This window comes from Leuciscus leuciscus (genome assembly GCF_965113295.1).
Source record: "Leuciscus leuciscus genome assembly, chromosome: 15".
NCBI classification, from domain to species: Eukaryota; Metazoa; Chordata; class Actinopteri; order Cypriniformes; family Leuciscidae; genus Leuciscus; species Leuciscus leuciscus.
The window spans coordinates 37,977,227-37,991,197 of NC_138739.1; the positions used below are offsets into that span (position 1 = coordinate 37,977,227).

Here is a 13,971-nt window from a genome sequence, read left to right on the forward strand (position 1 = left end):
ACCAAAATAAATAGTGTTCCAACCAATCACTGACAGGGGGAGGGTGTGAGGTTTTGCGCTCGTGCACGGCTGCACGCGAAGTCACTCCACAGAACTCACAAACACATCCTAAGACATTGCACTGCGCACACACACACACACACGCACCTGACTCCAGTATCTCCACCATTCAAAAGCCTTCCCAATAACTATTCGTGTCTTGGAATAAACACGATGGTATTCCCTCGCCCTCCTCCTCCTCCTCCTCCTCCTCCTCCTCCTCCTCCTCCTCCTCCTCCTCCTCCTCCTCCTCCTCCTCCTCTTGGGGATTGACTCAGCCATGTTCAATTTCTCTTGTTCGTTGATAGACGCTGGCTTCTTCTTCAGCTCCGACTTCGCGTGCACGAGCGCAAAACCTCACAAGACCCACCCCCTGTCGGTGATTGGTTGGAACACTATTTATTTTGGTTTTGAATGGTTGGTGAAACCAATTGTTTTTGTGTGCAGATCTCAGAGCCTAGGCTGCCTACAGAGACGCAGTTTTTTGACGGCCTGCTTATGGGGCGGGCAGCTAGCGGATCGTTAGGAAAGATTAGATGAATGTGATCATTTATGTTTGGGCCTTTTTTGGGCCTGAAATCGCTGATACAACCTTTAATGTTGATGATTGCGTTATTTTACATATGCATATGATAACATATATCGCTTGCTTCTCCTTCTTCTTCTTCGTCTTTTGATCTGGAGCTTCAGTACTCTTTCAGAAAATGCATAATAGCACCCCCTACTGTACAACAGTGAAAACACGGAAAGCCGGAAATTTCCGTCAATGGCAGAAAAGTGTTTTACGCGGGCCAAACAAGTGCAAAAACAAATCACAATTCCGAAAACAAAATAACAAATTAAAAAGGCAATGGAAAGACTAAAAACAAATTAACAAATTAGAAAACACAACAACAATTCCGAAAACATAATAACAAATCAAAAAACACAACAACAAATCTGAAAACAAAATGGCAAGTCAGAAAACACAACGACAAGTCAGACAAAACGGAAAAGGTAGGTATATGTGGCGAATGGAATACTGACCGCTGATTGGACGAGACATATGTCAATCAAGACATGCAAGAAAGTACAGCAGACCGCGGCAGGAGAATTCGCATATGCATGTGTAAATATGACAGCTGTCTATTTAACCGGCTAATTTAGTGCAATTATTATGGAGAAAAAAAAACCTTTTCATATTAAATCTTCCTACCACTATCTGGTTTGGTCAGACAAAATAAAAAAATAACCCGATCTGGTAAAGTGGGAGAGTGCCGTTTAGCTTTTGATGCGAACGACCTGAGTTCGAGACTCCCTTTTCCAGCTTTCTTCTCCCTATACCCATCTCTTATCAATTTCGGAGAGGCATTTCATTTTAAAACGTTATGTAAAGTAATGTAAAATGTAAATAAAGTGTATAACAGGTACTTAATAGACCTACAATATGACAATCTATTTGTACTAAATAGCATCAAGCTCATCTAGAATGGCCTCTGCCAACTTTAAATCTAATACAAGTTTCCATTGGCAAGAAACTGCAGTTTACACAATGCATTACACTGCAGTTATGAGAGTAATGTTTTGTATTATTGGACATGAAATAATTTTTTAATGACATTATATCCTTTAAATATGAAAAACCACCAGTAGGTGGCGGCAGTTGACAGGCTTAATGAATCAGTCATTCAAACGTGTTGCTCGGAGACACAACCGTTTTGCTGTGGCATAGTTTGGAATCGTGTGACACTGAAGACTTTTAAAATACATTCAAATAGAATACAGTATTAATGTTTTTACTTTTATGCAGCCATGGTGAGCATAATAGTCTTCTTTAAAAAACAAAACAAAAAAAAAACAGTCTTCTTTATTTCAAACGCTTGACCGATAATGTATATTATTATAATATAGCAGAAAAAGGCACACAATTATTTTAATTAACCTTTAAAGACAAACTTTCATCCTAGACGTGAACCATTGTGCATTCAAGTTCGAATTTATCAAATGTAATTTCTTAAATCCTTTCTCCTAGAACAACAAATTTATGAATGCAATGTTTTTAAAAATTGTTTTAAAGGGCACCTATTATGCAAAATTCACTTTTACATGGTGTTTGAACATAAATGTGTGTTGGCAGTGTGTGAGCAACACCACCCTAGAATGATAAAAATCCACCCAGTAGTTTTTTTACTATCCCAATAAATCACAAGCACTGTCTCAGAACGCCCTGTTCTAGATTTCCCTCACTGTGACGTAGAAATGCGCTAAGCCCCACCGACGTGATTTGATTGACAGTCTGGTTTTGGCATAGACCCCGCCCTCGGTGATCTGCATCCTCCATTGTTTCAACGACAGCCGGTGTGTAATGTCTCATAAGAAGTGTAACTTAGGTGTTCTGTTGTGGAATTTAAGAATGGACATAGTAGTCTTCACTGACATCAGAGCCACTGAAAACGCAGCGGATGGATTTTATTTATGAAGAAACGGCGCCACTTAAACTTCCTTCATTTTCTGACTGACTGTTTAGTGAATGAGGGTCAAAGTTAATCAAGTGTGGATCATTGCCTACAGTTCGCGATTCAACGTCACCTCCAGAAGTATATTTTATGATTTTTGAGCAAATAGTCATTTCAATCGATGTCAGCCAGTTCAACAACAAATGCGTCTAAAGCTATTTATTGTCGTCGTCATAGATGTCTCAACAAACAATGTCAGACAGTTTTATGTCACGTAGGCTATCATTTTTGCAGCAATTACAAATGTAAATAAATTAAGGTCTGCTCTATCTCCATAGACAGTATATAAACGTCTATCTCCCTCCCCTTAAGAAAAAAATAAATAAATCGTTTGTACTTAGCAAACGTTATCACAGTATTTGTGTGTGTGTGTGTGTGTTGCACATCCATAATTGCAAAGGGGACGCGAATGCGATTAAAACTTTGTAAGTACATAAATGTATCAAATAACCATTCCGAGACGTTTAGTCCATTCTCATTCGTGTCTCTTCATCATCTGGGTCCAGCAGCAGGGCGGGGATATGCAGCTCATTAACATTTAAGGTGGTACACTCCAAAACAGCTCTTTTTAAAACAGGCCCCAAAAATGACATTTTCAAATGGTTATAATAAATTAACTGTGGGGTATTTTGTGCTGAAACTTCACAAATGCATTCTGGGGACACCCAAGACCAATATTACATCTTGTAAAAAGGGGCATAATAGGTGCCCTTTAACAAACAATTAACAATTTCCTTCTGTTGTGTTTCATGAATGAGGCTCAATGTCCCTATCAGTACAAGTAGAACATTCATTATCCGCATACATTTGTAACCATAAAGTAACCACAGCGAAATGCCCTGCCAAACAGCTGAGCACTGTTGTTTTTGCCAACACACTGACCTCTGTGCCAAAGGCTCCTTGGAAAGTCTAAACACATATCATAGGAAGTCTTTCCCTCGAGCACTTAAAGCACTTTACACTCAAACTCCGGTGCATTTTAAAATATTTACATAATACATTTCACCAAAGAAAGAAAGAAACAGAGTGTTTAATCTCCCCTTACTCTCCTAAAATCAACACAAAATGACATTCAGAATCCATTTTACTTCCATAATGCAACATATTTCAGCAAGCAACATGATACTGAATAAAATCAAAACTAGAATGGGATTTTTTTTTGTTCCATCTGAAACTTATGAAATGTGGTTATTAGTAAGTCCAAAAGTAAAGTTCTTTTAAGGTTACAAGGACACATTTTTTCTTAAAAATGCGCTGATGAATTGTTCATAATAAGACTAGGAATTTGTATTAAGGAATTATGGTCAATTTTCAATTGCACACAAAATCGGTGGAATATTAGCATAAATCTTCATGTTAATATGACTGATCTCCACAAATCAGTTGAATTCGTTCAAAGAACTGGTTCAATGTTATTGGTTTAATAAGTCTTTAGTAAGTCTGTGAATTGAAGAACCACTCGGACCGTTTCAGTTTAGTTTATCCCAGATCCTGCCAAACAGATATGAGCACAAACTGATTCTTTGAACTGATTCAAACGATTCATTAAAAAAATATCTGACTCAAGAGACCGATTCGTTTACAAATTGACCAACCACAAGACTTCACATATTTTTAAGAAGCGTGAAACAATCATGAGGTTATTTGGTCGATATACCAACCCCAATTTCCCTTCATGTCAGGTTACACCTTCCCATCTAATTTAAGTTAAGGTCTAGTAATTGGCTTCACTTACTACTGAGGGCGATGTTTGGAATGAATCCTCTTTCCTTGGGTCGCTTTGTTTTGTGTGAAAAGTGTCTCAGAGACACAACATCTCCACCATTGATAGACATCTGTGTTGTTTACATATCAATTTATTTGATAGGTGAAAATTTTGTTGGGTAAACACTACAAATTTCCTATTGATGGTTCACAGCGGTCTTAAGCGATCAATGTGTGTTGCAGAAATAAATGAGTAACATAATCCAAACATTTCACAATGAATAAGGCTTGTATTTAAAAATATTAAGGCGAGACACTACAGGTGAATAGGGTAAAGATTTTAACTAGCAGATATCACCATGAAACTTTCCCAGTTGATTACCTACATTAAGATGAGAAAAAAAAATGTATTACAAGTTTTCTGTAATTGAATGTTTAAATATGCAAATTAGGCATTATATAATTAAATATGCGCTAATTTGCATATATATATTTAAAAAAACTAAATCTGAGTATTGGATAAAGCCAGGTTCAAAATTATTTTTTCATTGTGTTCACATATTATTAGATGGGGAAAAAAATGACAGAGGGATTTATGGATATCTACTTTTGTTATCCTGTAAATCAGAATATTCTGTCAAAAGCCTTAAAAAATTGATTTTCGCCATGTTTTTTGGAATAAAATGTTATATAAATCAGGCTAGGAATAATATATTTCCAAATCCCTCTGTAAATGTCTTTATAATATAACTAGGTACAAGACTGGAAAGTGTGGTGTATAAAGGTGCTCCTGAAGTGGAGATTTCGGACTTGGAGTATGAGAGAAAAGTAATTTTGAGAAAACGGGCTTTAAAGATTTATATCAGCCAATGAGATTGCACATTTAGAGTTAAATCCCCCCTTTTACTTTCATGATCGGTTGCTGATAAAAAGGAAATAACAGCATTGTACAGGAGAGAGAGAGCTTTCTAACGGTGTGTGTGATGACAGGGTGGTGGAGCAGCGGGATGATTTACAAGGCCAACTTTTGTTGAATTTATGAGAAATCTACAGACGCAAACAGACAAAGTGTAGTCAAATAAAGACCTAAATGTGTATTTCGGACTTTTTTTCACCACAAGTCTGAAAGAAGACATGTTATTGAAGACAAATATCCCAAAATCTCAAAATTCACCAGTGTTTTTGCCTGCCGTGTCTCGCCTTAAACTGTAAACACTGATTAAACTGACAGGCTGCTATTAAAACAAGCAAAAAGGAGTCTTTGCAACACTTGTTTACTCATGCAGAGACTGCTTTGAGTTCTTCAGGACTTTATCTTCAAAGACTTGTTGTCTATTGTTTTGCCTGACTCACCCGCTTCTCTGGAAATCTGCATGAAGGCCTCGACTCCTTTCTCGCCGTAGCTTCCCTCCGAGGCAACCGTGGACACGTAGTTCCATCCCATCGATTTCACTATATCCACCATGGCCTGGGCCTGGAAGGAGTCGGGAGGCACGACGCGAGAGAAGAAGTCGTAGCGGCGGTCATCGCTCAGTTCTGGAGCGGTGGAGGCGTAGCTGATCTGCGGAATCTGAAACCAGATGAAAACACAGTGGTTAGATCTGCGGTCGCCGCGGTTGGAAAGCTCCTATAATGGAAAATGACAGACTGTTCCCCGTCATGATTCCGTATTGAATGTCAATTACTCAAACTTTCACAGGCAATTGTATCTGCCGTCTGTCTCTTTGACGTGGTCATAATATGAATGCTGGTCTGCAGCGGGTTCTTGCAATGAATCTTATATGAAATGAAAATTGAGACAAGCCTGCACTGACTTTGAATCTCTCTCTAATAATGTAAGGGTAGCACTTTTTTTAAACTTTATTTTGCAGTCCTGTTCCCCATGTATGTACTTATTATAGTTATTATAATAACTGGGTTAATAACTAGGTACTAACCTACACCTAAACCTAAAATGAACCCATGTAGTTACCTTATATTAACCAGTACTTTCTTAGGTAAGTGTACAAGTGCATGCACTGTAAAATAAAGTGCAACCAAACTGAGCTAATGTGGCACTATTATTGAAATGTTTGCTTCAACCCTATTACAATATATATATATATATATATATATATATATATATATATATATATATATATATATATATAATATGGTTGTTGTGTCAAATATTTCTTTGTAAGAAAAAAAGTTAACCACTTCAAATTAATTAATGCAAAACACTTTTGAGTTTATATTCAGTATTGTTAGGTAAGGCATTAACTAATTAACTCTTTACCCGCTACTGACGGAAATTTCCAGCTTTCCGTATTTTCACTGTTATATGGTAGGGGGCGCTATGACACATTTTCAGAAAGAGGACTGAACCTCCTGATCAAAACACAATACATGTAAAATATATTTACGTACATGTAAAATAACGCGATCATCAACATTAAGCAGCATTTAAATCAAAACTGCATAATGTTACTAAATGAAATGCCGACCCATGACAAACTATAGGACTGTGAAGCTTTGGAGGTGTTGATGGATTCAATTTACTCCATCTATGTTCGTTTGTGAATCCGAATAAAACGTTTTTTTTAAGCGGAGGGCCTGATCTTTCTTTTGATATATTGCATATTCAGGTATTCATACAAGAAAATAGTCTGGGGGCCATGACATTTTTGGGAAATGGTCAAAAACACTGGCGGTGACTGGCATCTTTTTAAAAGAAATGCTGGCAGGGAAAGAGTCAATGTGGCTTTATTGGCAGCAATAATTTTGAATAAAAAAAAAAACACACATATACTTTAAGTATTTTAAAAGCACTTAATACTGATATATATATATACTTTAAGTATGTTCTCAAAATATTGTATCTAGACGTATTTTTAGCTACATCACCCATCCCTAATCCTGCCTGACTGTATTGTATGGCAAAAAGACTCATCCACTGCAGTTTGGCGTGTGCATAACATTTTTTTTTTTTTTTATATAAAAAATTGGCAGATATCAGAAACAAACCGAAATAGACTTTCACTTCACCCACCAGCTGTCGGCGCAGGCCACAGCGACACATTTATCATCTTGGACAAGCTGCATAATATCCTGATTGTTTTTTTGAGTTATGTAATGAAACAGGGAGTGCTGCATTTAAGTCGTTCACCTCAGAAGAGGTCATGCTGAGAATTTACACAAACACTAAACGGTCACTTAACACAGTTTAGCATAAAATCACACAGATTCTACTCCTATGCCCTCATAATGTAAGGATCAAGGATGACTTCAGCTCTAAAACTTGATGATTCAACCTCTCGAAATGATGAACTGCCTCCAGGAACAAAAGCTTGTTATGAAGTTATGAAAATATCCTTGGCTGAGGCATTGGACCCCAGATGATCATCAATGAGGGCCAACAGCGTACGGGTTATTTTTCAGTGTGTTCAATAACCACTTGCCATGAGTCAAATTTCAGTATTAAGGGGAACTGAATATGTAAATGATTTCACACAATTTCAGATAAGCAAGCTAACAATATCCTGCATTATCTGCCAAAGTCCAGACTTGTTTTCTGACAGATGTTTTGTCACGTCTTCTGCGTAAGAAGTCTTGCACTTAAATTCTGACCAAATCCCAGTTATATCAAGCCATCAAAATCACGCTTCATGCCCAGGCTTCATGTGACACTTTTCTCTGTTTACTCAGTAAACGCAGTAAAGTAACCTTGCAATGACAACTCAAAAGGCTAGTGAATAGAAAGAAAACCGTATGTCCTTTTCAAGACAAATACGATAGACTTTATTTGAAGGAGTCGATGGGACACAGAACCACTTTTTCCACCTGCCACTGGTGGGTGATTTGAGAAAACTGACTGGCTGTGAATAATCATTACATTCCATGAAATTGTACTAAAAAGGGACTTAGCAAATATTCAGTCAAGTCGGGCGATAAGCTAGTTCCTAGTAAAACACAATCTTAAAAGGTCAATGACCCAGTAGCCATCTAAGAAATTCAACATATCCTTTGATAACTTCAAAATGAGTTTGACTCAACTTGTGCTCAGGGTTTTCTTTGCAATTATCTTCATGCCTTTCCTCCATTTGACACAGGTCTAGGATTACTTGATCTTTGACCAAGTTGGGCCAGATGGATTCTTCTCAAAGTTAATTACCTCCTCTGAAGAGGGCTTCTTGCACATCAGCAAGCAAAGTTTAGCAAAATGCTGTTTTATTTCAGTTAGCCTTTTGATCTCGCTTGATTTAATGGTGAGCTAAGCTCTTCCATTAAACAATATGGTAAGCAGGAACATATATAAGGGACAGAAACATGGAGGTGGGCGTGAGAACTGTGTGCTTTTGAGAGAAAAACACTAGCATATGTAGCGGTACATAAGGTTAAAGTAAAGAACAGTAACGATCATGTTGCAAAGAAAATGGAAGCCCTTAATTACTGCATTGAAACAACTCTGTGCTGCATTGAAAAATGCTTTGTCCTAAAACTATTTTGCAAGCTGTCAGTTTATTTGCTAATTCTTTCTCCTGGCACGCATTTATGTTGGCTCTCACAGCGTGAATGCAATTTTGGGAAATCTCAGAAACTTTTGGAAAGAAAAAGGCAGAACAAAGCATGTTTATGCAATGAATATTAAACTTTAATTATGTTATTGCAATGATGAAAGAAAATACAACGTGGAAAGGACAAGGAATTATGGGAAAGAAGAGAAAAGAATGGGAGCTGAAAAAGTCATGAGGTTGCGTCAAACTTTTCTCGTCCGTGTCTTGTACTCAAGTCTCAAGAAGTCAGAGAGTTCATGCTAACTAGACCACAAAAAGAATGTCATGTTTGATTAAAGTTACTACCCAGTCACAAAAGCTTAAAGTTTCAATAAGTATATATATATGACAGTATGCAAGTGTCACAGTTCACCCTTGTCACCATCCTCTTCACTACACTTCCCAGCATCCATCCTGGTTCCCTCCTGCACGCCATTCTACATCACACACACCTGCATCTCATCATCACCCTCATTACCTCCACTATAAATGCACTCATCTCACCACAGTTCCTTGTCCGACCTTGTTCGTTTTATGTATGTGGACTCTTCCCCTTGTACTCCAGAGATCTCCCTGTCTCCAGCATCTTCCTTTCCTCTGTGTCTCCGTCAAGATCTCTCTCTCTTTCTCTCTCTCTCGACTCCACCACCCTTCTCACCTCATCCCTGCACCTTGTTGTTCAATAAATATCACTATTCACCACCCATCTTCCTCTCCTGTGGTATTTATTGATGGTATTTACCACAAGCACTTCAAAAAATCCAGTACTTTTGTCTTACTTGCATTCCCAATAAAATGTCTAAATTAAATAATACAACTTTTTTTAAGAGATTGTGTCTTAAAATAAATGGGGAAAATGCTGCTCTACACTTGTATTAAAGTATCCACAATTACAAATCATATTTCTACAATTACAGACATAGAACTTCCATGGAAAAGTAAAAATGTGAAAGTTGTGAAATTTATATGTCAAAAGATATGGGGAACCTTTGGTAAGCCTGTGTTTACCAAAAAGTGTTAATTCCTCTCAGCCATCCTGAAAAACTTCATTTCATGAGACCAACACACAAACAATGTCTTAATTATATTTTTCTTAAAAGGCAATGAGACAATCCACAACTTTCCATTCCCCAGAGTAACCTCTTCATTTAATTATAAAGTTTCATAGTTAAAAAAGTATGAGTCATTCAGAAATTTTATATATATGTATTACTGTTGTTGTTTGTTTCATGAAAGACATTTTTTGCACTCCTATCACCGGCTAAAACTGTTTTTTATGTTTCATGAAAGACATTTTTGCACTCCTATCACCGGCTAAAACAATTACAGTTTGCTTCTTTCAACTCAAGTCGAGTCCTGAAGCAAGAACTCGGCATTTAAACTGTTTCTATCTGCTTAAGGAGTCAGAAGGAACAGATCTCGTTAGCCCCCAAACAGGACATATCAGAGATCGGCTTGAGGTGAGGCCTAGAGCTTTCAGGAGCAAAACCCCTTCTCTTTCCTCCATCTTTCTTTCACACTCTTGTCTTTCACACTCTCTCACAGACACACAAATAATATCAAGGATCTGGATCGTAGCCTTAGCCCTTGTAAGCTGTCAACTGCGTATTTATGTGTCTGTGCGGATGACAGGAAGGGCCGTGATGAACATTGTTCGGCTTAGGGATGGCGCCCCATTATCGGACTCCATTATCTTGTCTATCAGGGTGACTGATCTGAAGGTGGCTGCTACTGTGTCCCAGCAATCCAGAGGGCCTGTCTTGTGTCAAGTCAGGAGGTGTAAGAATAAGGTGTCCTGTTGGGCCATCCGTCAGGTGAAGGTGTCTTTTATTCAGCCCCACAAACAGAGCTCGAAGATTTTTGTGGCACATCATGGCCTTCTCATTCTGAGGTGATTACTGGTGTCACAGAAACAGTTGGCGCCTAAAGTGGGATGATCCGTGTGATGATCAGATAATTCTGAGACTGAGAAACTTAAAATCGTTTAACCAATGCATTTTGCTTAGTAGGATCCCTCCTGAATAAGAAACAAACAAAACAAAACAAAAAACACTTTTTAAATATTGGACAGTCTGCCAAAATGTATGCCAATTTATTGCCAATTATGCCACATTTACAAAATGCCGACTTCATACCACCTTGCACTTCTACCATCTCTGTTCTGAATTACGATCTAACCCCTCCGAAAGTACTCAATCCATAAATAAAGGTCTGTATTTGAAGAACCATATTGAGTGGAGCTTCTTCAAATACATGTATGGACCAAGCCACTAGAACAGGGGTCTCCAACACGTCGCTCGCGAGCTACCAGTAGCTCGTGGCCTGATTGGAGGTAGCTCGCCAAGAGGCCGTTCACATATCGCGTCTTTTGCGCTCAAGTTCGTTAAAATGTAGGCGCGCGGGAAGCGCGCTCATAATTGAAGCGACGCGCTCATTTTTTCCAGGCGCAGCGAGATGAAAAAAATCGCAACTTTTCAGAATGCCACAAACGCACCGCGGTCATATGACAAGAACCAACCAATCAGCTTCACCCTCTCCGTAACAACATTGAAAGCTCCGTCAACAGGGAGGATGGGGGTGCACCCAAACACTACAGGTGTTTTTCTCTTCTCCGTAAATGAATCTTGTAGCAGAGCTACAGCAAGCGTTTCTCGGTGGTGGAAATCCATTAGCTACTAAAACTTCTTTGTTATTGTGGAGAGCGCAGTGCTTGGTTGCATAGTAACGAAAGACGCCACGGGCAAATCGGACCGAATCTTACTATTAATAATAAAAGATAAGCTAATCATGTGCATTGTAAATGTCAGTAATTTATCTTTTTTGACTTTTGATTTAAAGGCTGAAATATGTGAGGTTTATCTTTTTATAAAACCTTTTTTTTTTTTGTCAAAACTTTATTTGAACTTGTAGTACATAACATGTTGCAAGAAGACACTTTTAAAATCTGGCTATCATTTTTAATGTTATTATTTTAATGTTTATGTAAACATATTGATGCTAATTTCATTTGTTATTTGCTGGTTTTCGACATAAAACTTGGTGAATTGATGTCATTGTGTAGTATTAGTACTTTTTGATCAGGATTCTGTGATAACTGTGATAATTTTTGTCACTATAACCATGAAACTATAATTGTGTTTTTACAGTATAATATGCAAAGTACAATTTTCTATTAAAAAAAATCTCTTATTCTGTTCTTTTCTCTGACATTTAAGGGTGACATATATAGGCCTACAAAAACTATTTTAGGTCTAAAACAGTTTGGATAGTTGTTAATATGAGAGTTATGAGACATTATTTAAGAGATTTAAGTATTGTATTACATGAGTAGCTCTCGTCCACTTTCATTTTTAAAAAGTAGCTCTCAAATGAAAAAAGGTTGGAGACCCCTGCACTAGAAGTAAGGCAGCATATCTCTTCACACCATAATTTTCATTAATTTATTTAGTATTGATATAATTTTTATCTAAAGCTTCCTTGTGAGCTAGTAAACACCTGCCAGTGCTTAATACGGTCACGACCCTGGAGTCCTCTGCCTGGGCCAAAGACAGATGAGTTTCAGGATAATAGATCCGCCTTATGACCACTGGGGGTATTTTTTTGCATCCACTCGAAAGGTCAGGTGTGTTGACAGAACTCATAAAAAGAAACAGATGAGGTATTTGACAATGGGCTGACCCCGCATTGATCGGAGGTGGAGTTGTCTCTACCTGAGTGAAATGGAGAATCACTGCGGGTAGAGGCTACAGCATTGGACGTGTGACATGGTAGATGACATTTCCAGTGACATTTTCTCCACCTCCATTTTCCACCCACAACACGAGCAGAACTGGTGACATTAACTTTTATGGTGGTTGAGAACTTAATAGAAGTGGCACCATTAGAAGGGTGAATTTGTAACTGGAGAGAGATCAAGATAAGAAAGAGATTGCCATGTCATTCCAAACTTTTTTCCGGTGAAGTTTTGACAAACGCTGCTCATTACCATTCGACAAACGGAAATAGTCACCAGGGACTGAATGAATGTGGTAACTTTTTTTGTGAGGAACAGGCCAGAATTTAAGCCATAATTCACTGAAAAACTTTGCAAGAAATGCTTCAACTAATGTTTTGTTGCATAACTGAACCTAGTGCAAAATACATTCACTGTATGCATGGAAAAGAGTAGCATGAACATTCTTCAAAACTTCTTATTTTGTATTCAGTGAAAGACAGTCATACTGCTTGAAACAACTTGCATGAATGGTTTTAGGATTGAACAAATGGCTATTCTTGATGAAATGTTGTTTCTTTATATCACATCACGCACTTGACTGTGCCATTAACATTGAACTACCACCAGAAGTATTACACCATCAACCACCCATTTCAGTAGACGTTCACACAAGGAATCTGCCAGTGCCAACTGGTTTGAAGCTGACAAACAGGCACCGCCGAAAGTTAGTGATTACCTGCACACAACTGAGCTTTAATCGCAGGCCTCTGCATTCCCAAGTCAGCTCAATCCTTGACCCTTAATTTGAAGGGCTAGATAAATCAAAAGAGAAATGCTTGGGCTTCTAAAGGCTGGTGGAAAAGAACACAGCCTTGACAATCATGTAACGCAGCTGTGCCTCATGACTCAGGTCTCTGACAAATGTCTCTGTCAACAAATCTAGAATTACAAAACGAATGTAACGACCATGCCACATGCTGGCTTCTCTAATGTTCTAATATGTGACACAAGGACCCCGAATGAGTCAAGCTCTGGAAATCAAATTAATATGCAGCGAGTGCCATTGATGTGAAGTTCATTTGCCTGGTTCTTAGCGGCGGTGGATTTTAATCACTCTGACCCACTGCATGGAGATGCAGTAAATCACTGATTTCATTACAAGTGCCCATTCTTCCACGTCCGCTGCTGATTGTCAGCTGAAAGAAAAGCAGCACGCTTTCAATTCCTTGACACGGTTTATACGGCATGGACAATAGCGCATGGCATTCCCTGGGGTGAAGTAGAGGGGAGCAAAACATCATAATGTCAATAATCACTACAGTGAAAATAATTTAGCTGAAGAATGCTTAGAGCGCAGGCATTCAGTCGGTGCTCTGGAGGACCTAAAGAATTTATTTCCCCTCCTTTGTTAATGTTAAAGTTGTTGCACTAACACTCTTACAGGGAGTTAATCCTACCAAGCGCACTCAAATGGCATAATTCA

The 13,971-nt window shown here is 38.2% G+C and overlaps 1 protein-coding gene across 3 annotated transcripts in view; it reads right to left on the reverse strand.

Moving 5' to 3' along the window:
- grm7 (glutamate metabotropic receptor 7) overlaps nt 1–13,971 on the reverse strand; it is a 221,421-nt gene that overhangs the window by 156,393 nt on the left and 51,057 nt on the right. For all 3 annotated transcript variants that reach the window (XM_082137816.1, XM_082137815.1, XM_082137817.1), the window contains exon 2: nt 5,592–5,808. In XM_082137816.1, the coding sequence (XP_081993942.1) occupies nt 5,592–5,808 (217 nt within the window). The remainder of the gene's footprint in view (nt 1–5,591; nt 5,809–13,971) is intronic.